General features: G+C 35.9%; 1 protein-coding gene across 3 annotated transcripts in view; it reads right to left on the bottom strand.

The window, feature by feature from the left end:
• The window catches only part of LOC145675643 (uncharacterized), an 898,816-nt gene extending 873,514 nt beyond the window's left edge, over positions 1 to 25,302 (bottom strand). For 2 of the 3 annotated variants that reach the window (XM_081746197.1, XM_081746201.1), the window contains exon 1: positions 25,174 to 25,302. In XM_081746197.1, the coding sequence (XP_081602323.1) occupies positions 25,174 to 25,287 (114 nt within the window). In that variant the 5' untranslated portion in view covers positions 25,288 to 25,302. Of the gene's footprint in view, positions 1 to 19,759; positions 20,423 to 25,173 lie in introns of those variants that run through there. The other variant, XM_081746200.1, reaches the window with a different exon arrangement.
• Between the last annotated feature and the right edge of the window lie 552 nt (positions 25,303 to 25,854).

Here is a 25,854-nt window from a genome sequence, read left to right as displayed (position 1 = left end):
TATAGGCTAAAATCATGTATAATTAAAAGCTCTAATTGTTTGTTAGTTACAGCCCAAATTAAGTTACAGTAGAACCCCTATAATCAGTCACCTTTGGGACTGAGGGTATGGTCGGAACACAAAAAAGGTCGAATTATCAGAAAACACAGAAAAAAACGGATTTACAATAAAATAACAAACAGTCTCTGAACTCAAAAATGACTGTATTGTTCTGTATAGTAAAAGCAAATGAACAGTAAGCATTAAAAACTGCACAGTACAGTACAGAAAACACGCACAACGAAAGAAACGGTACAACAGATGAAGCACTGAGACGGATATGCAATAAGAGCAAATAAACAACAATGCCGCGACGGCAGTAAACGACAATGGGTCTCGTGAGTCACCGACGAATCGGGACAAGTTCGGCTGAAGCACGGTCGGATCAACCGGAGTGGCGGACCAGCCAAGGGCGGACGAGAGGGGGTTCTACTGTAGTTTGCTTGTGAACATTTGTACTAAATTAATTTACAAGAATCTTACACAATCGTTAATATCCCACCTAGACTCACTAGAAGTTCACTAAAACTGCTTCCAAATTGTAAGAAAACCGAAATTATAATTTTATGTGTAAACTTATCCTTGCTGCAATAAAAGCATTTGCAATGAACAAATTTATTGAAGTGTATGCACCAGATACATAATTGTGCTAGCGACAAGTTTGTGAAACCTGGTTTGGCTTGCGTAAGAGAACGAGCATACAACAGATGAACTACTATCTGTGTGTGTGTGTGTGTGTGTGTGTGTGTGTGTGTGTGTGTGTGTGTGTGATGACCTTTCTCCTTGACCCTATCATGCAAAAATAGTATAATGCAATCTCTCTTAGTGAAAGAAAAAGAGGAAGTATGGGACAAATATATCATTGTCCTTTGCACTTGAATGAATTTTTTGCCCTGAAACTAACTACGACTTTTGAGTTCAGCACAATGACCTATTGACTCCAAGCACAGAAATAAATAAAGAACAACTCATCATGAAAACTGAATACCATTTTGTTGACATGCAGTGTTAAGGATATCTTATTCATTTTACTTTCAAAACAGAAAGTGCGTCTTCAACTAACTATTCAAAGATTATTCTCTAACTGCTAGGGAGTAATACCCTTTACCTGAACAGAGTTTTAACATAATCTCTAAAAGTAACGCTGAGGGGCTTCTTTCTCCGAAGCGCAAGTTCAAGAATTTAAAACACATCAAATTAACTCACAATGCAGAAATACTTTGCAGATACACTTTTCACAGACAATATTAATACTTTGCCATGTCGCCATTCAACTACTTTCAAATGCCACTGTCCCTTGGCGTGGGAGACGAGGGTTCGATTCCCGGCGGGAATTCATGTGGTTCGGATTCCACGTTAATCAGTAGGTTCTCTAGCCTCGCTGCTGAAAAGGGCGTTAAACTCAAAATCAACTCAACTGCCACTGTCTTCTTTAATTCAAAAGACATAAACATAAGATACTTAATTTAAGGTTCCTTTCACTTCACTGATACAATCCAGAAATTATAAAGAAGAAATGGGACTCAGTGATAGAGCGTTCATTTCTCATGCAAAGGGTAACCTAGTTCGAATTCAGGCTATATGAATTAATTGAGGAAATATTATACCCGTGGTTTTTTGCTTTCCACTTTTTCACCTGTCTTGTTTAGTCTACCGTACGTCATAATTTCAAAATATTATATTAAAAATTTGAGACAAATCTTCCCTTAATATTAATTTATTTGCACTTATTCATTAAAACGACTGAGATCGTCAAATTATCAAGTATTATTTTATCATGAGTAGATGTGAAGTCTACACAGAAATTTAGAAAAGGATTCTAGATTTCACACGCAGCATTTTAATAAATATGAACAAGAGGAAAACAGCGTACCCACCAGGGATTTATTTGTAGCCAGGGAAGCCTGGGAATTTCCCCCCTTGTAAGTTTTGACTTCCCTGTCTCTAGATTTAATTCAGTCTTCCCAGCCTGGGAAGATATTTTCCCCCTTTCTTAGGTTATACAATCTGTTGTAAAGTACAATAATTCAAATTCATGTTTTAGTTGCAATTCTTTATTTTTTCAGTATGTTTATTGTCGCGAGATGTGTTGGTCTTGTTTAAAGAATTGCTTCCCGAAGAAAAAATCTTTCAACTAGCATCACTACTTATCATTCTTAATCTGAGTAGCACAGTAATAAAAAAAAAAACGTTTTCAGTAATCAGTGAGCAGTCATAGCAGTTTTGAATTGGTATCTTCTTCGTTGATAAGCACGTTGAAAAGAACAAAAGGAAATGGATATTAAACTATATTTTAACAAAAGAAAAGCTCCTGATGATGAGGCAAGTAATTCCAGCACACAAAGTAAGAGGGTTTGAAGATAGTGCAACGTCCGAGATTACATTAGAGACATCTTATCAGAAAGATGAAAATGATTCGGGACCTAGTGTTAATAATGCTAAGGTTATTTCTAGCCCCAGTGGCTTATTTCCTTATGTGATCAAAAACAATTTGCGAGCTGGTAAATTAAACGAAATACTAATTTCATTCGCGTTGTGTATACTATATGTGCTTCCGTTCCGTATTGATATAGTGCGTGAGTTTTTTCGGGGTTATTCTATTTCCTTCCACTTTCTTCATTCCACCATTTCATTCATTTCTCATCACCACCGTGTTCTTTAGCCTAACCGGCATAAATGTGGGACGTAAAACTTGAATATTTCATTTCATTTCGGTATCCATACAGAAAAAAATGAAATCTTTAAGTTTTACGTCCCACGGTTATGCCAGTTAGGCTAAAGAAGACGGTAATGATGAGAGATAAGTGAAAATGGTGGAATGGATGAAGTGGGAGGAAACGGGAGAACACCGAGAAAACCCACGAACACGGTGTTTGTCCACCACAAAGTCCACACAGCGCGAGCTGGGATCATACAGAAAGAAGAATAAATGTACAAAGTGTATGGTGCAACGATATGATTGCAAATGCATCAAAGAAACGTTTTTACAAAATCCTTGACCACGAAAAATCTATTGCACACAGGAAATGTTCACATGTCAATATGTGAACAAAGGGATGGGGAAGAAATATAGCTTTCAATGACAACTGCACTAGACAGGTGGAAAATTGTGAATGAAATTCGTGTTAAAAGCACAGCTACGATATTTAGGACTGCCTACGTTATTGTCCAAAACCAAGGATATATATATATCGTTTACGGTGCTCCCACATCTTATTAAATTGCAAGAAATAAATTTAATGGACCTCAACAAGTTCTTTGCTCGTATGTTATATATGCAAATATTATTGACTTTTAGCTACAGAAATCAAGGCAAACTGGCCGAGTACCTTGCGCGTTCCGTTGAACCCTTCGAGCTAATGATGGATGAATCCTCCACTGTGTCTCATAAGTCTGTTCTCATTGTGTATATCCGTACCGTAGTTAATCACGTATGTATCAATACAATTTTAGGATTATTTGAGTTACAGGCAATAACAGGCAGAGAGGTTTGTGATTCCGTGATTATGTGAACGTATGAATCTTTCCAAAACGACATTACGGGAAAGACTTATGGCAGTTTGAGAGGACAGTAACATGCAAGGCGGAACAAATGTTGAAATGTCTCTTTACTGCAGCGAGAGTTAGTCACAAATTTACTCGTGTTTTACTACATTAGTCAGAAGATGGAACTGGTTGTTCACAACGTTGTTAATACGGTTTCAGATATGGTTCATTTTCAAAACTTTCTAGAGCGATTACACGGTGTTTGCTGAATGTCCCCGTAGAACACGAGAAATCGAATTAACATCAGAAGAACTAGGTATTCTCTTCTATAATATTACTACAGTTTTTGATATACGGTGGTTAGGCTCTTCTTACCGTTCATTAGAAGCATTGTGGAAATCCTACCCTGCGCTAGTGGAACACTTTCGAGAAGCTTCTACAAATTAGCAGAGAATTTTTTAGCAGCGTGCAATATTTTCGGGCCTCCAAAATTTTACTAAGTGGAATTTTGTTTATGAAATGTCCATAAATGTTCATTTTCAAAACTTTGTAGAGCGATTACACGGTGTTTCCTCAATGTCCCCGTAGAACACGAGAAATCGAATTAACATCAGAAGAACTAGGTATTCTCTTCTATAATATTACTACAGTTTTTGATATACGGTGGTTAGGCTCTTCTTACCGTTCAGTAGAAGCATTGTGGAAATCCTACCCTGCGCTAGTGGAACACTTTCGAGAAGCTTCTACAAATTAGCAGAGAATTTTTCAGCAGCGTGCAATATTTTCGGACCTGCAAAATTTTACTAAGTGGAATTTTGTTTATGAAATGTCCATGATCCGAGATGTACTGGAACCTCCTGTACTGTACTGTACAGGTAATATCCCTTGTACTGTACAGGCAATATGCAAAATTGAAACAACTGTACGTGTACTGGAAGCGTTGCAAGAAAAGGATGGCAAGTTCATGGAAGAATTACAACGTCAGTTTGAAGAAACTGGTCAGTTTTGTGGAGTTCCACTTGCAAAACCCTTAGACAGTTCTCTTGAGAAGTACCAGCAAATAAGATAGTAATTCTGTCAGGGTCTAGCAGATAACATACGGTCTTGCTTTCCTAACAAAACGTACAGTAGGGTCGAGGTTTTGCTACAATCCAAGTGGCCAGAAGAATTGTCTGCAAGAATGTTATACGGCGACAAAGAAGTAAATGAAATCATTGTTCTTCTAATCTCTGTTCAGCGTAAGCTCTAAACTCCGATAAACAAAATATTTGTATCCTTCCGCTTGTCACAAATACGATTGGCTAGTGATTTATCACTCCCACTCCCCACGGGGAGGAGCAAATTGTACAAGTGCATTTTGACAATACTGTCTCGTGTTGTTCAGATACAGCAGCAGCAGAAAAGAAGGAAAAAAACCTCGAAAAATTAAAACAAAATTATTTGAATTTTGCTGGTAAACAATTGTTGCTTAGTGAGTAAAGGTTTACCTTGTTGATGTTTCACCACAACACTCACGGAACCGGAATTCATGCCAGCCGTGTTTCAGGCTTAAAAGCAGAACACACGTCCACAGTTGAATTGGCGCCATAATTACTACGCATGCTTAGTGTTTATTTCTATTGTTTTATTAGCCATACTCGATTGCAACATTAATAGATATTCTGTATTATATTTTTCTCATTTATAATAATATAGGAGTTTTATATGGAGCTTCATAGTAAAAGTAATAATCAAATCATATGAACTATTTTGCGGAGGAGTACAAGCGCCATTAGGCCAACAGCAAATCAGCGAGATTTAGTTTCACGTGGCTTTGTTTATCGCAGTTTAGAGCTTAGGCCGAACAGGGTTTAGTTTCTTCTGCATACTGTGGGAGAGGCTTTTCCAGCTTAAACTTACAGCACACTGGCGCTAGAAACCGTTTATCTGTAAAAAGCCTCGAGTCTACCATACATTACGGGACTTCTTTCAATGCAGAAAACTATGTCATCAGCTGGATAAAAAGTGGACATTATTCTGCTACCGACAAATCAACTGGGAAAAAGACGGTATCAGATTTAAACCAATCTCCTCTTGCTTCACTATTCTAAAGTGAGGTATGATGTGGCAGTACTATTAATTCTACTGGTACTAAAACTTATTTATGGTATGAAGAATTACATTGAGTACCGTCTTTTCCCTTCTATTTAATAAAATTAAATTCAAGTATGTGCACCTATCACTGTTCTGCAAAAAGTAAAGTCTTAACTTTTGTAGTATTTATTGTTCGGGCGATGAATTTCGTCTTCAAATACCTAATAAGAATGGACTAAAGAATTACTTGTCATAACAAAACAGTTTTACGTAGAAATGTGACACTTGTTATGACAAGTTATGCAGGTTGCAATGTAACTATAGGGCTTTCGCTGGATGCTGCGCAATTGTCCTCAGCAGTAGGACGAAAAGTAGTAAGGCAAGTAACGAATGTAATCTCATCTAGCTAACCAAATTTTAAGTAACGTCCCTACCAATATTTATCATAAAATTGTTTTTTTTTTTTTTTTTTTTTAAATGAAAAGAATTGTGAACTTGGGGACTGCCTATGAAACTAGTACCATAATTTCAAAGTAGATAGGTTTAAAAATAACGTTGTCCTAACCTGACTTTATGGTTGTTCTGTTATACGGAACACAATCTTTCATAAATATTCCCCTCTTCTACAAAATCCACAAATAAATCACTGGTACCCACAGAGACCCCTTTTCACTCCTACAAATGACTGAAAGTTTATCCATAATGTATACAAAATAAAAATTGTATTACATTGTTATGCAATTCAGCTTGCTTCACCCATGTAATTTTGAAACTAAACAATACAGAATACTCCTACATAATTCCACAATAAAAAGGATGACTCGGGTAAAAAAAAGAAGAAAGTAAAAATTATGACAAGGACAGTTATACGAGCTGAATGAAAGTGATGCCCAAAAGCTCGTCTTTCCTTAACACATCACATTATAAATGAAACTAGGACATTAATTATGTGAATCCCAATTGTGTTCTTTTATAATTGGAAATGTGTCACTCTCCCAACCCAACGAATATGTTCGTTTGATTGCAACACCATTAAGAGGTATGTTTGCAAGGGGAGTATTGTGATCTTTATCAACAAAATTGATTTTTCCCAGTATTTTCGTAAAGATGTACCTATGTGCCCTTTTATATCGTACCATTTCTAGTTAAAACTAAGTATGCTTAAATCAAATCATCCTTACTAAGTAACTCTAAATAACTATTTCGCAATTGGTGTTCTCTTCTCTGATCTTGACAAACAAGATATCGCTTTTTTTTTTTAAACATTTTTCGCTCTTGATTTGTTCTTTCTCTCTGTAGATCTTGTATGATATATGCTGTCCTGCTGTCCATATATATATACATCCTTAATTCCCCATCTTTATCCTTACTACTACTGTAGAAAAAGAAAGTGTGTGTGGTGTATAATCAAAGTCACATACTAGAAAACTGTCGCCTAGAAATGAAATGAAATCTTTCAGTTTAACGTCCCACGATTATGCCTGTTAGGCTAAGGGAGACGGATGATTTAGGCAAAGTGAAGGATAAAAGAATAATTGGTGGAATGAGAAAGTAGGATGAAACGAGAGTACCCCGAGTAAACCCATGAATCCCATATATGAGGTAAATGTTCTACCACTGAGCCACCGTGCCCCTCATGAGTCACCTAAAACTACCGAATTTTGTACACTGGTAGATTTTCACCAAATCTAATCATGTACGAAGCCGTTTCATCGATTTTCGACTTGAGGGTGACTGGGGGATCATACGTTCTGGAAGTTCAAAATATACACAGTATCTCAGAAGGTCCTCGAGTTAGACAACCAAAACCACATTACTATGTTGCAAGTTGCATACATACTGTTGTCTATACGAAGAACAGGCACTTCTGCTAGTGTGAAATATTATACTGTTCGAATCTGTGATTCCTAAGTTATACGCCTTGGCAGTTGCGGTCTGCACTTAAGACTGTGTAATATATTTTGACGCGATCAACAGAACTCGTGTGATCTCAACTAAAGCTGGCATTGACTATAAGCTGTAAGCTCTTTCCGCCACTGGCTCTTTCCTATACTACTGAAATGGAGAGGATTTCATTTTTTTTTTTTTTTTTTTAATCCAGAAATTGTTAATAATCTCGATGTGTGGAACAGGATTAAGTTATATGATATTACCTAACTTCCAAATGTTTTGATGATGCGAATGGGCTACAGTAAATACGAGGGTACCAATGTAGCACATGTTCTCTTTTTATTAATTATCTGTAGATTGTACACTTCAAGCCGATAGAAAGAACCGTTGTTGCTTGTGACAGGTTTCATCGTTATCACTTCACCGTGTGCGCTGTTGCGAAGTAAACATGGCTAAGATACCACGATTAATGTTCATATGGTTTGCCACTTCACCAATAATCACTCGTCGGTTATTCACAATCAATGTATAGACTTGCTCAAACAGTTTCTGTGGTACAAACGGACAGTAGTGCAGCCATGTTTATTTCGCAACAGCGAAAAACGTACTGAAGTAAAAACTCTGAAACTTGCCACAAGCGAAGATGTCATCTATCGGCTTGAGAGTGCAAAAAACCGTACAGCCAACCAATCGATGATTAGAATAAAACTGCAAATATTTATTGACTTACCCTCATACTTATCCAGGAAAGGCATGCAGACGAATATATATATATTATTATTATTATTATTATTGAAATTAACGATAGTCGAATGTAATTTGCATTTTGGTTTTAATCGTGCAAACTTAACCGAAGCTTGAAGAAAATGGGTAAACGATTGCTTGAAGAACCGGATCATAATTGCATTACATATACGGCAGACCCGAATGAGATCTCTGATTATAACACATACATTTCTAGGGGTTGCCAAAGGAAAGTATTGGGTCGCACACCGCACCACAAGATCTTTTAAATAAAACGAGGGGGCAAAAGTGAAAATACTCATTTTTATGTAATGAAGGAAAATTACAATCGAACTGACGCATTGTCGCGAAATGGACGATGGAGACGGAATATTAGGACCTGTATTTGGAATTTGAGCATGAAGCAGGAGAAGATATGTTATATGAAAAGAGACAGTGTAAGAAGAAAGAAGTGAACATTTTGTCGTATGAGAACCAGAGGAACCTAACTTCAAGAATAGGACTTTTGTTTGCTTAGATTATGAACATAATTCTGAAAGCCCCACTTGGTGTCATTCGAGTGTTATTAAACCTAACTTTGTCATGAATTGTCTGCTATGCAATAATGTGTTTACCATCTTCTTTAAACAACATTTGTTTGAAAAAATAACTTTTTCCTCTCTCCTGTAAACCTACGAAAATGAAGTTACGTTATTCTGGTTCTCATACGACGATTTATTCTACATATCACAATAGTAAAGAGATTATTATTATCCTAGTGACTTGTGACATATTCACCCAAGGCATCGAATATTTCTGGCTACGCCTTTGTTTTGAATTATAACAGTTCTCATTTGAATCAAGTTTTTCGAACATTTTCTTTATTTTACAAGTTTTGTTGATGCAACGAAAGGATGCATGAAAAACAAAATGTCATTTCGCTAGCTGGCAGGAAACATGTCAGACACACGACACACAATTTGCTGCTGGTAATACAAACAGGTAAATTGAACATGCAATTCTTCCGACTGGTCACCATCGTCTGTGTCTATTTTGAAACTCACAGCTCTCTCGAGTAGAAGCGTGAAGTGCTTAGCTTGAAATAGACCAGCCATCACGTTCAGGCTTGCCAACAAACTCAAGCTGTCCACTCAACAAACTTCGACATATTGGTTTCAGAGTGTTTTCTCCAGTCACGACTGACTGACTGACGTCTTTCCTAATCCTCCTACACAAATTAACTTTTCCTCATTCACCTAAATCACCACTTTTCCTTCACTTCAATAAACACACAATACAGATGAAATATAAACATACTTCTATATCATGGTTCGACTTTTCCACTCTCTTGCTTAAAGAATAAAAGTTGATGAGTTGATTTTGAGTTTAACGTCCCGTTCAGCAGTGAGGCTATATGAGACGTGGACCTACTGATTAACGTGGAATCCGAACCACATGAGCTGCCGCCGGGAATCGAACCCGGGTCTCCCACGCTATAGACGCTTACGCTAACCGCTTAGCCACGAATGAGCTCTAAAGAATAAAAGAAAAAAGGGGAAAACTACTTATGTAAGTTGATCAATTTACGTCCATCTAAGTGAAATCTCTATTAGTTCTATCTTGTTTAGAGCACAAAAGAGTTTCCGATTACGGATAATTTATTGATGGGATTTTATACATAAAAAAAAAAAAAAAAAAAAACACTAGGATCTTTTAAAGCAAAGATGGTCATCTGAGCTGCTTACCGTCACCTACTTATCCATGATTATAGCCTTACTCTTTTCCAGTTTTCAGAAATTTAAATACAATTATCCGAATTCCAGTCACTTGGATAATCAAATATACGTCGATATCAGAAAATTAAAATTATAATAATAAAAATGTATTGAAATGCAAACTCTATGTATTAGTTCATAACAAGAATTTTAGGAATGATAAAAAAAATAGATCAAAAGATTGCGATCTTGGACAATAGTTAGTTTTTGGATTAGGGACAAAAAAAATGAACGGTTCCTAAGTCGAGTTTTCGTATTTTCTACGGAACAAGCACATCATAATAAGTTAATTGATTGTTTGGGTTTGGCTACACTGTATGTAGTTCTCCAGATATACGGCGTACAAGAAAACTTTTAATTGAAGTATATTGGATCTTTTGATCCCAAAATATAACTTCCTTGAAATTCCTATTCGTTCGTACTAATGTTAAAATTTATATTTCTCATCTCTTATTGTTTGAAGTAAAAACTATTTTATATTCAAAATACACAGGACCTACTTTTTCTTTATTAAACAAAAGATATATATAAATCTCACAACATATATATAAATCTCACAACATAATTTTCCTTGATGATTCTAGATCTAGATTATGTCCAGAATTCATTCATCTGTATAATTGTAGTTTCATTGTTCATCATCAATAGTTTACTTATTTTTAACATTATCTTTCTATTTCTTCACACGTTAAAATAATGGTTAAATTACTATTCAAATTAAAAAAGCTTTCTTTAAAAAGATTGAAAACAAACAAATCGTATTTTAAAAATTCTGTTTTCAAGAAAATTACTGTCTTAAACGATTTTCTATTTATGCATGACTAAGACGAAAACTTTGGAAGTGCGCTCACACACAATCAATTTATAAATTCTTCTTCCCTTCTCATGGAAATCAAGTACTTGTAGTATATGAGAGCGCTTCCTATGCTTTTCTTTTTAGCCACGCATAAATAGAATTCTGTCTTTAACGTAATTTTCTTGAAAACAAATTACTTTAACATTCTTGTAAGATTTTTGTTTCCTTTTTTTTGTTAATTTTTTTTAAAAAGGAAGCATATTTCTAAAAATATTTTATTTTTTTTTTACTTTTTAGTATAATTTATTTTCTTGGTTAAAATTTTTAAACGAAAACATTTTTCAAAAAAATATTTATTTTCGAATGTGTTGTGAATTATCGTGAAAATGCGAAATTTTGTTCGAATTTGTGAAATGTTAATTCCTCTGTACTAGATAACCCTGCTTTACTTAGGAGTAAAGCTGGTTGCATACCAAAAATACTGATATCGCTCTTTTAAAATGAAAATAAAACGAAATCTTTTAAGTTTTACGTCCCACGTTTATGCCAGCTAGGCTAGAGGAGACAGTGGAGATGAGAAATGAGTGAAATTGTGGAATGAAGAAAGTGGGAGGAAAGGGGAGAACCCGAAAAAACCCACGCACACGGTGTTTGTCCACCACAAAGTTCACTTAGCGCGAGCTGGAGTTGCTCTTTTAAAATCAGACAAGAGATTTAACTTTTTAAAAAAACATATAGAAATACATAGACATATATAAAAGTAACGAAGGAATATTGTATTGTAGATCCCTTCCAGTGGGTGCACCCCTGCGTTGTCTACTATTTATTCTCTTATTTGTACTCCACAGGCACCAACAAATGTGCTATACTCTTCCCCTACATATTCCGTGGTCAATGATTTCGAATTAAATTGACCGATCTGCGCACCGTTTAAATATTTGACAAATAATTATGCTCTACAGGTTAAAAAAAATGTACTTGAATCGGTCAACGGACTCAGGCTGAGTCAGTTCTTCTTCTTATTATTTTTTATTTTTTTTAAATCTGAATCTGGAATCGTCTATTGGTTGTTAAGAAAAGCTTTGGTACTGTCTGAACCACAAGCAACGCCCAAAACGGTCGTACAAACACCAGAATACGCGTTTACATGTGAAATATACAGACAAAAGAAAAATTCCTCACAATATACTAAAAGGGTTCTTCGAGTGTTAATACAGGGCACGTGCCTTCCTGCTTTCATGAGAAGTCGGAAGTCAATTGGAATTTCAGAGGAGCGTTAATAAACTGAATTGAATACAAATTACTAATGTTTCATAGTCCAAACTCTAGAAACTTAGAACAAACAGCCCCAGTTCACTGCATTGCATTTTACCGACTGATTTTAAGCTAAACACAATACAAAAAACCAAAGGAAAATAAGGAAAGGAAACTAGAAACAAGTGACGATGCCAGAGGGGAAAAGTTTCCCCTGCGGTGGCTACGCCTGACCCCACACAGGCTGTATTGTAATGTAGGCCAGGCAATATAAAACTATGCTTTTCGATATTAAAAAAAAATAGCTGCACCCTAAAAAGTGTCTGGCCCTTCGCTTGCCTGCTCCCTGAACTAAAGTTGGTTATCGCTGTGTAGTGGAATAACAATGAATATCCCCAAACCCCATAGCAAAATTTGCCGCGATCTGCGATGTGCTCGCAGAAAATTTGCCGTGCCTGTGCACAAAAATTGCCAGAGGAAAATAAAATAGCCAACAGAAAAGTATAAAAGCATGCCTGCTATGTGTAGATGTCTTAAATGCACGGACGACTTGCATAAATATGGTTAGAACTGTTTTTCACGTCGTGTAAAGCGTATTTTTAACAATCACAAGTGTTTCTTCTGCAGAAAATTTTTGCAGAATTCCTGCAGAAAATTTTTGACTTCAAAAGCTCATAACAGAAAGACAAAGAATGTTCTGCCATCTGGTCCCCAAATCACAAGACTGAACATAGTATAAAGTAAAAAATTGTTTCAATATTTATATGTAGTGGCGGAGAAACTGGCTTTGCTTCCCTCGAACTAAAATCAGGCCTTATGCGAATCTTATTTGTTTCATATTTATTTATTTCACGACCTATTGTTATGTTCTGAGTTTAAAGGAGACGGCAATATGACAATGAAGAAATGATAGAATAAAGAAAGTGGGAAAAAACGGGAAACTTTGAGCAAAATTACGCACACGGTGTTTGTCCACCACAAAGCTACTTAACGCGAGCTTAGATCGAACCAGGAACCTCACACCCCAGAGAAAAGTGTTCTACCTATGAAAACTTGAGAATGGCTTTCGCCATTGTCACCACCACTGTCTATATGACTCTTGTGATCATATGTCACGTGCTGTGCCTCTCGTGGTCACGCGCGTGCCATTGACTCCATGTTCCATTCCTGCTGGGAGTGATAAGTCTAAGATAAAAACCTCCCATTTTAAGCATTAAGTCCTGTTTTACGTAGCCTCGATACAGAAGATAGACGTTAAATTCGAACTGATCAGTCTAATGCCCAACTATTTAAACTAATTAATCTATTAAACATATCGCCAATTCGATTAGTGTCACGAATAAACTTCAATGCATAAGTTAAGAATTTTAATGATAGTAGCATCCCGTAAAAAGTTCTTTTCTGCTACATATCACTGTCACATCGTGATCGCATCGTCGCACAGCGATGCTCAATACCATTATTTCTGGTCGGGTCCTATAATCTTAATTTGCTTGGCGAAATGCTATGGTGGGAAACGATCTATACTGTGAAGATTAACCTTGCATGATGGTCTGTGAACAAGCCAACTGCACCAGAATAAAGTCGAAGTCGTAGCTGGGAGCCCACGTTAATACCAAGTTCCATCCTTCATAACCACGGTGTTGTATACGAACGGTAAACAACTCAAACTCACTGAACACCCTACGCTGTATGTTTTTTTTTTTTTTAATTTTATTAAAAACTTGTATTTTTCGCATTAGACAGGATTCATCAAAATATTGGGATGAAATCAGTGGCGGCTTTAGCGGATAGACCGGGTAGGCACAAGCCTACCCAAACATTTTGAAAAATAAATATATAAACGTTAAAAGATACAATAAAGAGTAAATATATTTTCCACTATTTATATTAATGGTAGATAATTATTTAACAAATAGCATCAACCGCTTCTGTAAAAGTAATTTCCTACACTGAGAAAAATCCGTTCTCCGGACAGCGGTATACTGTACAAATATACGGAATCCTCTTGCATACTACAGAAATCAGTACGAAGCATACATTATCCATATGCTACATAGGCACTGCCCTTAGATGTTACATCATGCCGTTCCAGGATGTCTGATATCTAACAGTCTTCCTTATATTACATACATATATGTATGCTATCTTCGTCAGCTATATATTATATACGTCCATTTGTATGTGAGATCCTGACCGCCTATATTGTTTCATACGAAAAGTACGTACATCAAGAACACTTATACAGAAAATATTGTAAAACATGCGTTTTCAGTTATACATTTGCTGTACGTTAAGTCCAAAAACTACAGGATTTACACATGTAACATACAATTTTACGTACTCCACATACATATTTTCTCAGTGTACTGTCAGTAATCAATCAAATGTGCATATGTATCCATAAGCGAGGGAGTGGACCAACCCAATATTAAAATCCTAATGCTACGCCTGGATGAAATCTGAGAGAAAATCATATATATGACCTACCACTTAAAAAGAACATCAACATATAAACTTTAATCCGGAGCAGGAAAATTTCGAACACATGCATGCTGTATATACAGTAATGCATAGGTAAGTTCATTGGCCCGTTAGTTAGATTGATTACCAACAGCAGTGAAGAATAAATAGACAAGGGAGTCCCACAAACTTAGAACGCAAACCATTATAACTTGAGATCTGCTGAAGAATTGGTCGTCCTATAAAGACGCCCAGTTTATTTATTGACCTAGTCAGGATTGGCATGAAACCAAAATCGAACTCATACATTTGGCTAATCAATATTTTTACACTATAAACACAATGAAATACCCCTTTTTAAAGACTCGTATTGTATTAGGTTCGTTATACCACCACATTTCTAGAAGAAAATAGCTGAAAAGCTATTTAAATATATATATCTGCGAAAATTTATTTGTGCTTTTCATGTTCATAAAAAGGTACAGTAAAACTTGTTCAGAGCGGAACGTTGATATGGCGTAAACTTCCCCATTGTGAACAAATTCTATAGTTCCAGCCAAGGGAATAGCTTATGCAATGTTGATTTTCTTGCATAATTCGAAATCTATCCAACTCAGAAACGGAAAGCAATAATTGAAGAATTCACTAGAAACTACGTGTATAATACGAAAATATTTACACAATAATCCATGATAGGAAAATTTATTTTTAATTTGTTTCAGTACTTCCACAGTTTTCACCTTGTTTGTCTGCTAGTGCTGTTTACGGCTAACTTTGTGCCCATCTTTTGAGAAGTTGGATAACGGTGCCCCAGCGGAAGTGAACAGATGGGATAATGTCCACAAACGAAACGTCTACAATGTAAACAGAGAAGTATATTCAGAACAGTAAAACTGACCGCTCTGATACGCTAGCTTCGGATCGTTAACCAATAAATTTAATAATTTTATATATCCTTAATACAAAAAAGAAAGCGGTGTTTATAGGAATTTCCTTACAAATAATTTGTAAAACAAATGGTGTTCCCATTACAATTTTCAGTTTCCCCATATGCCCGCCTCAGGGTTTGCGTGGGGCTAATTTTATTATAGAAAATTTTCTCCTCCAAAATGTTGACTTTTAATTTCGAACTTTTATTATTATTATTATTATTTGATGCTCATTCTCCAGATATTTTGCAGTCTTAAGTTAAGAAGAAAATTCACCTGCATAATAATGATTTGGAGTTATTGTTGGGAAAAATTAGATCTAAAACGTAAAATCAACAGTGAAATAATTGTATGTAACGCTACTTTCGGACCACTTGGTACAGGTATATGTTTCGCAATATCTACTTTGCGTTATGTTGTAGAAACCAGTGCCGTGCCATGGGAAATCAGCGTCCGGGAAGAGAGTATACGACGGGGTCTCCATACATATGAGTCAGGTCGACAGACCAATCGCAAAGCATAAGAAAATTTTTAAAAATAAGCAATGCTTTCCCTTGATTTTGAGCACTTTTTATTACTTTTTCCTTCCATTATATATATATATATAATTTTTTTCTCCCGAAATTTGTGCTCCCTTACTTCGACGTCCGGGACCGTCGCCTCTTCCCCCCCCCGGGCACGGAACGGGTAGGGGCCTTCAAAATTTGGATGTTCGTAGCGTCCTTAGTTTGTAACACTGAATAATAAATGTGCTGGTAGTGTATGTAACAATCTGACGTAATGCCATTAAAAATTACAACTGTCTGATGGTATTGCAGAGTTATGTAAAACGATTTCTCCGTCCCGATGTTTGCATCACACAAACTATCAGCCATTTGTATGTAGGAGTTTAATAGTTACAAGGAGATTTTAATTTAAGATAAATGTTCTACCTTGTCTTCAGTACGTCAACAACAAAACTTACCTAAACTCCCTAGCATGTGACAAGAAAATTTTAACTTGGCTATTTCACGATTTGAAAACAGCAGCCAGCATATTGCGACTCCTATTGTCACTATTCTGATTTCTTGATATGCATCCGCTACCTCTTTCTTTCATATGACTCCCAATTGCTATCACGACACTTAATCAATGCCACTCTTCTAATACTCTCACTAATGAACGAGTCAAAAATAAAAATAAAAAAGTACGTGGTTTATCCTCTGATTGATTCAATTTATGTTTGGGCAAAGTTCCAACTTTCATCTCTTACACCAGTCATATTTCCCGGATATGAAGCCCTTCGATTTAGATTTGTTCCCAAAAATGAAAGACCCACTTCCGAGAAAACGTTTCCGTGATATTCCTAGCATTGTTTGCGTCTTGGAGCATTCTCTCGAAACTCTCTCCCAAATGGTATCCAACGTTTACCAGATACATGGAAACGTATTCACCAGAGAGGCGGGTCTACATCAAGAGAATATAACCACGTTCACGTGAGTAACACATTTCCACATTTATTCTCATTCTCCGGTTATTATCTCTTCAATCTAATAGATAAATAGATAAATAGATAGAGAGAGAGGGGGAGGGAGAGAGAGAGAAAGAGAGAGATGGACTGCATCCCATTCAGCAGTTATAGCCTTTTAATTCATATAATTCAAATCACACGTAATATGTCCTCCAAAATATCTGAAATTGAATATATATATAAGTTCCAATATCTAAAATAAGTATTATACTTTTTATGTACTAACACTTCATAATCTGAATTTTTAGCATACCAACGCGGTTAGGCATCTACCTGCTAGCTGGGCGGCCTGGGTTCGATCCTCCGTATGAAGCAAGAATTTTTTGACTCGTTCCAATTCGGCTTTGAGGCTCATCGAGGATCTTTAAAATGAGTACGGGGACAACCTGGGGACTTAAAAGGGTTAAAAAAGGGGTGCTGACTGCATTACTTTTTGAGTGACGAAGGGAAGATAATGTGGAGGAGCCTCCACCTCCACACACAGCCCTTGAGAAAGACCTTTATAATTAGATTTGCTAGATGTTATAATTTGTGTTCCGTGCCATTTAACAAAACTTCATTTTGTGGTCCGTTGGCAACACTGCATTACATAGCCTATTATGTTATTCAGCATGTCTGTGGGTACAATGTTTGCTTACTATACTGTTGTGTAAATGTCATTTTGATTACTTTAATCATTTTGAAGTTCTTTCTGTGTCACTGTGTTTTTTGCATTGCTATTTTCACATGATTCTAGATTCTTCTTTCGTCTGTATCTCCTGTGTTTCTGGGTGTCGGGCCGTAAAATTTTGGATTTCTCACTTTTCTTCACTCCTTTATCGATTGCGTATTGTTTCATTGGGCAATGCTACTATCAATATAAGATGTTCCCTTGTCAGACTATGCAGGTGGGTTCAAAACAGGCAAAAAGTAAACCTTGACAGCTGTGAATACTGAATGCATCGGCAGGAGGTCAGAAGGATTAAGAATCGCAATTTTCGTGGTTTACGATAACGCATGCTGGATTTGTAATTTTTTTCTCTCGATTTGGACAGCCCTAATTCCGACACTATGCAATTTCCCCCACACGGATTTTTTTCTTATTTTTATGTGAGGAACTGTCTCAGTGGCGGATCTTGCCTGGGGCCGAGGGGGCGTAGGCACCCCAGTTTTTTGAGTGACACAAATAATTTAAGCTATTATTTATATATTTTTTAAAGTTTATAGTAAACTCATGATGTACCTATCATAGTTTGCGTTCTGGCTGCCCCCAATTTTTACCTTCTAGATCCGCCACTGAACTGTCTCTCGAAGTTTTTCGGTATAATTCATTTACATCCTGTATATATATTGGTCATGTATTGTCTTGTCAGACTTCTTCCGTTTTCTCCTACATTGACATTTCACTATTTTTTAAAAATAAACGTTTACTTTCATTAATCACTGTCATTTTTAGCTTAAAGGGCATAAGAGCAGCACGTTGAAATATTATAAGTTTCACTTCACTTTTTCGTACCAAGAATGTACATTTCTTCAGTGTAAACAGAAAATGATAGGTTTCCTTTTCTCCTAATTCTTCGTTTCAAAAATAATACGAATATGGGTACGTACAGTTCGATCAACAATGACAGATGCCCAACCCACCTTGAATCCTCTCCAGACTCTACAAGATCTTGTCTGTCTGTTTCAAGTCTGAAGAAGTAGAGTCCCTTGGCATGGACGAGAGGAGAATGACCCAGAATTTGAGTCATGTTACTAAAGAAAACCTTGACTGTAGTCGCCTAATCGAATGAGTTACCGCCAAATTAAAAGTTGAAAACAGTCTATAGCACCGACCGATTCACATTATGGTGTGAAATCCTGGAAAGATGGAGGGAATTCCAGCCTCGTTTCATATTTTTGGAATAATAATTCCCATGCTAATAAGCTACTGGGGGATAAATAAGCTATTGATAGAAGTTTGCAAAATTAATTATAGTATTTAATATGCAAATTATAACCGTTTCCAAATTTTTCTGTACTATTCACCATTCTCTATAACGTACAGGGTAGAGGTAGTGATGATTTCAGGAGTTAGCCCAGGGAGCCCCGGGTAAAATCTCCAATAATATTTAACGTGGGTTATCAGTATTCTCATTGTACTACTTTCATTTCCCGTGTATTGTAAGGCCCAAAGAGGAAATCTGAAATCACAAATCACAACTGGTTAGAGGTAGTCCTAATTCCACACGGTTTACCCTAACTCTCAGCGGCGCAAATCTGTCTTCAATATTGGAAGGGGGGGGGACGAGTAAGACCGTTCGCATAACATTTTTCTAAGCGCTGTTCAAAATATTTATGAAGCTGAATAACAATGCTGTGGAGGAGAGTTGTCTTCAATATTGGGAGGCGGGCAGATTTAAGGCTTATTCTGGGGAAGGGAGATGAGACGGTAGAAGGGAGAATCTGAGGTGAACCTGTTGCGTATTATACAGCAAGAGACACCAATTTTATCTCACTTTTCTTTTTGGCAATTGGACACAAGCTATCACATTTCTCCCTATAAAACACATTTCAAATCGGATCATTGGGGTGACACTCCCCCAAGTTCCAAGATTGGAGGGGACATGTATCTCTCATCCCCCCGGGATTTGCGCCAGTGCTAACTCTCTATGTCGAAGCATTCTAGCGCGAATATTTTTTTTAATACTATTGTAACCAAACCACTCCCACTCCGACTATGATAATTTTGTACCCAGCATCATACCATTTGTCAAATATTAATAAACTCTTCATAGAGAATAAAAAAACGTTATCTATTGTATAAGTTTATGTTTACTATAAAAATGATAGCATTACTTACATGTCAGTTTATATTGGATAGAATTTCTGCTCGCAGCAGAGATTCCCCCACCAGAAACTTCTCAGTTTTTCCAATTATTATCACAACCACCACTACCACCACAGAACAAAAGAGTAAAATATACGGAGACCGAAGAACACCAGCACAACCGAAACACACAACCTTTGATGAACACCAAACACAGTTTGTCACGTTAAAAAACAAAAAGTCACCACCGGGACGAAAGACAGTGCCACGAAACGAACAGCAACGAAGAATGCGCTAGTTTAAAAATGTCTCGCCGGAACTTTCAAGACAGCGCCCGAAACCAACACACGTGAGCGTCGTCTCGTTCTCTCGAATAAAAGTGTGTGGGCTTCCCTAGCCACGATTCTCCAGTACTACTATGAAATCACAAGATACTAGTATAAAACATACAACATACGCACGCTATATACACAAAAACGAAACGACGAACATTATATTTTACCACACACACACACGTGAAGGGTTTACGCGCGCGAAATCAGAAGAGAGTCTATTTTTAGTAGTTAAGTTAAATCAGAAGTAACGGGTATAAAGAGTTAAAAGAGACTTTCAAAATAAATCGGGGTTTAATCGGATGGCGAAACGGGAGGCTGCTTTTCTTGACCACGGTCTTGAGTTATTGACGAGCGAGCGAGACACACACACACATACTGGTATGGTCACCAACTATTTTCGGTCTTCCCTCATTAACTCGTCGGATCTTCCTCTATCCGAGCAACTGAGAGTTCCTCTATGTATGTGTGTGTGGTGTTATTATGAGAGACAGAGGGAGACAAGGAGGGTGAGAAAGAGATGAGACAGAATGTTCTGAGAGGTCCGAAACGATAACAAATTTACACATAACGCAAGTACAGTATATAAACAGAGTTGTTATTGAACTTGAAAGGTCCTTTCTGACCACTACAAAGAAGACCCATCAAAGAATGTAAACAAAAATGTACCAATACAAGCATCAGCACTGATCAACTAAAGTAAACTTCACTACATCTGAAAGAAAATCGGCACCTGACATAACTTTAACTTTGTTTCATCTTCCAATGATCGGTTACACTCAGAAAAGGTCGAAGAGGAATGAGAGTCCTTCTACTACTAACCTTGATGCACTCACAAAGAACCACCTATACGTACATGTGCCCCGAAATTCAATTTATTTTAAACTTAGATAACAACATACGTCCTATCACTCGTAACAGAGAAGCACAGATATTATTAGGATAATCTGAAACAGCTCAAGGAAATACACCGCTCTAATATTCACTTCGTAAAGAGATTCAAGTTGTCTTCTTTAAAAATAAAAATTAAAAAAAAAAAAAAACTGAAACATACTCCGCTGGCTCGTTTGACTTTAATATATATCAACTACCAAAAGCTTTATACTCATTTCTAAATATATATATTTATAAATATATCAATTAGATTTTTTTTTTAATTTTTTTTTAAATAGGATCACTTACCACAAGCCTTCGACTTTACAACAACACAATTATAACAAAATTAGCTTCTTATAAAAATTTCTTGCATTTCTGAACACATCTCCCGAAGTAACTTCTATAATCTTATTCTTTATGGCATATATATACCGGATGCTGAGATAATGGTGACAACGAAAATACCCATCTTGTAGGAAGCCTCGAAAAAGAAACAAACAAAAATTTAGTAAACATAGGGCGGAAAACCGAAGTTATAAGCTGGCAAAAACGACAGAAAATAAACATTAAAGGCCTTATGCAGAGTAGTTCTGACGCGTGATTAGTGTCATACTAAAGAATTCGACTAACTTATGTTTCCTGCAGTAGTCAGGCCCTTAGTATGACACTAATGATACGTCAAAACGACTCTGCATAAGGCCCTAAAGCTCTATAGCTTAGAACTAAGGGACGTATCGTAATCGAGTCAAGGAATTACACAGGCAGTATGCAGTATACTATACACTCTACCTAAATATCTATGTTTCACAATCTTGTTGTAAAGGCGCAACGAATTGTATAGAGGAAGTTGAGGTACAGGGGCCACTTTTAAGAGCTAATTTAGCATTAATGACAATATTCACGTATAAAAAATGTTAGTAATTGAAAATAGCTAATATAATTTTTCTCTTTCACGTAACAAGCGATATTATTTTCAGGAGTTATCCAATCACACACATGTTTAACTTCAAAGGAAAATTTTTGATAAGGTAAAATCAAATTTCGGATTTAAAATATAATTATCGTTTTTAAGGATGTACTTGCTAACTGGTTCTTGTTTAAGAAAGAACATTACAAAAATACTCATATCTTAGTCCGACAATCACTTGTATTTAGAAATACATGTTTCATAAGAGCTAACGATTGTAATTCAGTGGGTCATTAGACAGCACAAATGTTTTGAAAAACAAAACAAAATGAAACAAATGTTATTTTTCAATTGGCAGAAAACTGAAGCCAGGTCTCTCGTTTGACAACCATTGCTTTATCGCTTAAGTACTTTGGACCAGTGACGACGGAAGATGGGCAAGAGGAAGAGCGTCCTCCGGTGGCTACCGGGCTAGGCCTAGCACCCTCGACTGTTCCTCAGGCTTATTTTAATATAGGTCAAGATGTAAAACAACCATTCTCGGTGTATAAAAATTGCTGCCCCCCGCAAAAAATGTCTCTGCTCCTCCACTTGTTCCCAAAGAAATAAAAGCTGGTGTCACTTTTGCTCTGGACATCTTTTTTTTTTTTTTTTTTTTTTTTTTTTAAATCTAATATATTGCCTTCATTAACGAAGAAACGAAAACAACTAAAATATAAATTCTTATTTTGCACTTAACTATCTGCAAATACAAAACAACGGTGGAATAACAAATATTTCTAGATGTTCAAATGGCAATGGAGAGAAACTTCGATCTTCCATTTTCATGGGAGCTGTCTTTTCTTATTCTGCCTGTAAAATTTTAGATATTTAATTTAAGATGTCTAGAAAAGCTCTGTTGCCTCGGAATTATTAGCGCACGTCTGGTTATTTGAGGTTTAGTTGAGAAATTCTTTGTTCACTGACGAAAGATTGATACATGGAAGACAAGGATTCTGTTCGTCCCCACTCCAGTATCTGATTTTCTTGAATTTCACAGCATTGTGAGCTGTACTGTGTGAAGACAAAATTTAAATTTAGAACACAAATAGTTATTGGTATAGTCTTGAAACTTATTTGTCAGAAAGTTATCCGAAGAAATATTCGCAATATTTCACTTTCAAATACAAATACAGTTTAGTTCACCCTCCGCCATGTAACACTGGAACACATTCGTGAAGCAAGGATTCGTGTTTATGTTCAAAATGAATCACTTTTGTGGCCTACAAGATATATTGCGTATTAACGTACACGTCCACAAATTATATATTAATATCAAAATTTGATTTCACTTGATTATGAAAATTTTTTCCTTGAAGTTTAAATAATATCTACATGAATGTTGTCATTTATGTTTAATTAGTGCTTAAAAGTCTCCCTGTACCCCACTTTCTTCTATACAATTCGTTGCGCCTTTACCGCAGGATTCTGCAACACGGATATTTAGATACTAGTTCCTATGTAATTCTTTGACCCGATTACGATACGTCCCATAGTTCACGCTATGGAGTTTTAAAATGTATTTGTCGTCGGTTTCGGAAGCTTATAACTTTGAAATAACTCATTTTCCGCCATATACTTAGTAAACATTTTTTTTTTTTTTTACTTTCTTCAGGGTCTTCTAAAAGATGGTTATTTTCATTGTCGCCAAATTTCAACACCCGGTATATATACGATACATACAGATTTGTATTTTCCCCGTAGCCTCAATTTTTAAAATCAATCTTCTATTTCAATTTGAATCCTATTTTGCTTATTTATTTATTTCTGTATTAATACCCATAGGGTTCATCTCTCTGATCTAGTGCGCTTTTGTGCATATGAACCCAGGTTCAATTCCCAGTGGGGAACCATTGAAATTTGAATGCATTACAGAGGTTCGGAATCCATCTTAAACTGCAGGTCCACATCTCATATAACTTCTGTGATAAAAACGGACGCAAAACTTCAATCAGCAAACAAACTATCAATATCCAAACGGCGAAACCACCGCAAATTCAAAAACGTTAATGCAAGTAATTAAAAAAAAAAAACATTAACACTAAATAAATTACTAAGAATTCCTCCACTACACTATATTTCTCAGTTTCTTATGTTAAAATCTGTGGAACATAAGAAGTTTCGAGTGACTCAGTGATAGAACACCCATCCTTGCTGCGAGGAGTCTCAGACCACGTAAGTTTATAATAGACAACATCGTGTCCGTGAGTTTTCTCGGGGTTCTCACATTTCTCCCAACTTTCACTCCACCAATTCATCTATAATCATTCACTTCCATTGACCGTTCGTCTTCGTTAAAATAATGAGTGTAACGATCGGTTAAAAATGTAGTGTAATTTTATTTTCGTGGGGCATAAATTACGTGTCCTTAATGGTGTGTTTCTTTTTTCACAAAATTAAAGAGAAACTATTCCAAACAGTATTCCACTAATCAACATATACTCTTTACTTCAATTGGTTTGATTACAACTAGAGATGATGATTTCTCAATTTATATTCCTTGCAGTTCTTGCTTTTCAAAACAACCTAAACAGAGCACCGAATCCACACACTGCGCTTAATTTTTTATTGTTCCACATCACTTCCACAACATACTGGACAAACATAACAGAAATCGTGTTTTCTTTAAACTAATATACCAGTACCTGAAATTTGGAAATATTACGTGAAATGTAACAGAATAAAACCCAAAGAAATATTTGAGTACTGTCTCTTGATTTAAGCTCTGATTTATACGAAACGAAAGTCTGATATTTGGGGGCTGTTTACAAGTTGCAGCCAAGACAGCCAGAAATAAAATTGAAAAATGAAATTTTTAAGTCTTACGTCCCACGATTATGTCGGCTAGGCTAAAGGAGACAATGATGATGAGAAATGAAAGAAATGGAGGGATGAAAAAAGTGGGAGGAAACAGGAGAACCCAAAGAAAACCCACGCACATGGTGTTTGTCCACCACAAGGAAATAAAATTCTTTAGAATTGCTTAACACAGAAAAAAAGAAGAAAGGACTTTCGTATAAAATTATATAAGAACAAAAGGAAAGTCCGAGTTTCGCGATATTTTTCTTGTTATATCCGTATTTCTTAAACCTTACAGAAAACCATAAAAATCTTGAATTACCCAAAATTTCTGTTATTTCGAGACCTATACGTACTTTTGCTCAGAGCCGAAATTCACACATCATATTATGGTCCATATAAGCAATTATATTTACAGCAAACAGTAATTTTCAATATTACCATGATTTCGAAAAATCTTGGTCCCTACTTAAGAACTCACAAAATACACTTACCTTGAGACATGTATTTATGACAATTATCCTCTTCAAATCTCCGTAATAATAGATTAATAGCTCCCAAATATATGTCTCGAAGAAAAATTTCAACATTAAAATTTGTGATGGCATTACTTCTTCAATTAGACACGTCACGAATTTCCTGCAAATAAGAAAACACTAGGAATTAGGATTAAACGTAATACACATAACCACGTAAGATATGATACCATTTTATGAAGTTCTATTTACTACTACTGACAATATAAAACACAAAATGCCAACGAATGAACATAAAACTTACGAGCGTAACAAACTCCATGTGATATTTATAATACGCAATAACTACCACCTTGAAGTACTAACTTGCTAAGTTATAAGTAGATACCGTATATTTAGACATTGAAAACATGGAAAATAGGCAGGTAGGTAGGCATTGATAATTCATTAAGTAGACAGTAAAATCTAACTCGAAACATTGAACATAAACATTCAATGACATTTGAATGATGAATACTGTTCAAATAATCTAGAAACATTTGGAGAATGTCTTTTAAAGAAAGAAGAATGAAATTATTTCTGTATACTTCTAGCAAATAAGCTGTTTACATCTTATGACTTTGTAAAGTACAAAACTCAGAGAAAAAAATAATTTATAACTTAATGTTCCTAATTTTATTTTATTTGATCAATAAGATG

This window comes from Thermobia domestica, chromosome 18, assembly GCF_964235325.1.
Source record: "Thermobia domestica chromosome 18, izTheDome1.hap1.1, whole genome shotgun sequence".
Taxonomy (NCBI): domain Eukaryota; kingdom Metazoa; phylum Arthropoda; class Insecta; order Zygentoma; family Lepismatidae; genus Thermobia; species Thermobia domestica.
The sequence above is the reverse complement of the archived record's forward strand: the minus strand, read 5'-3'. Positions and strand labels throughout refer to the sequence as shown.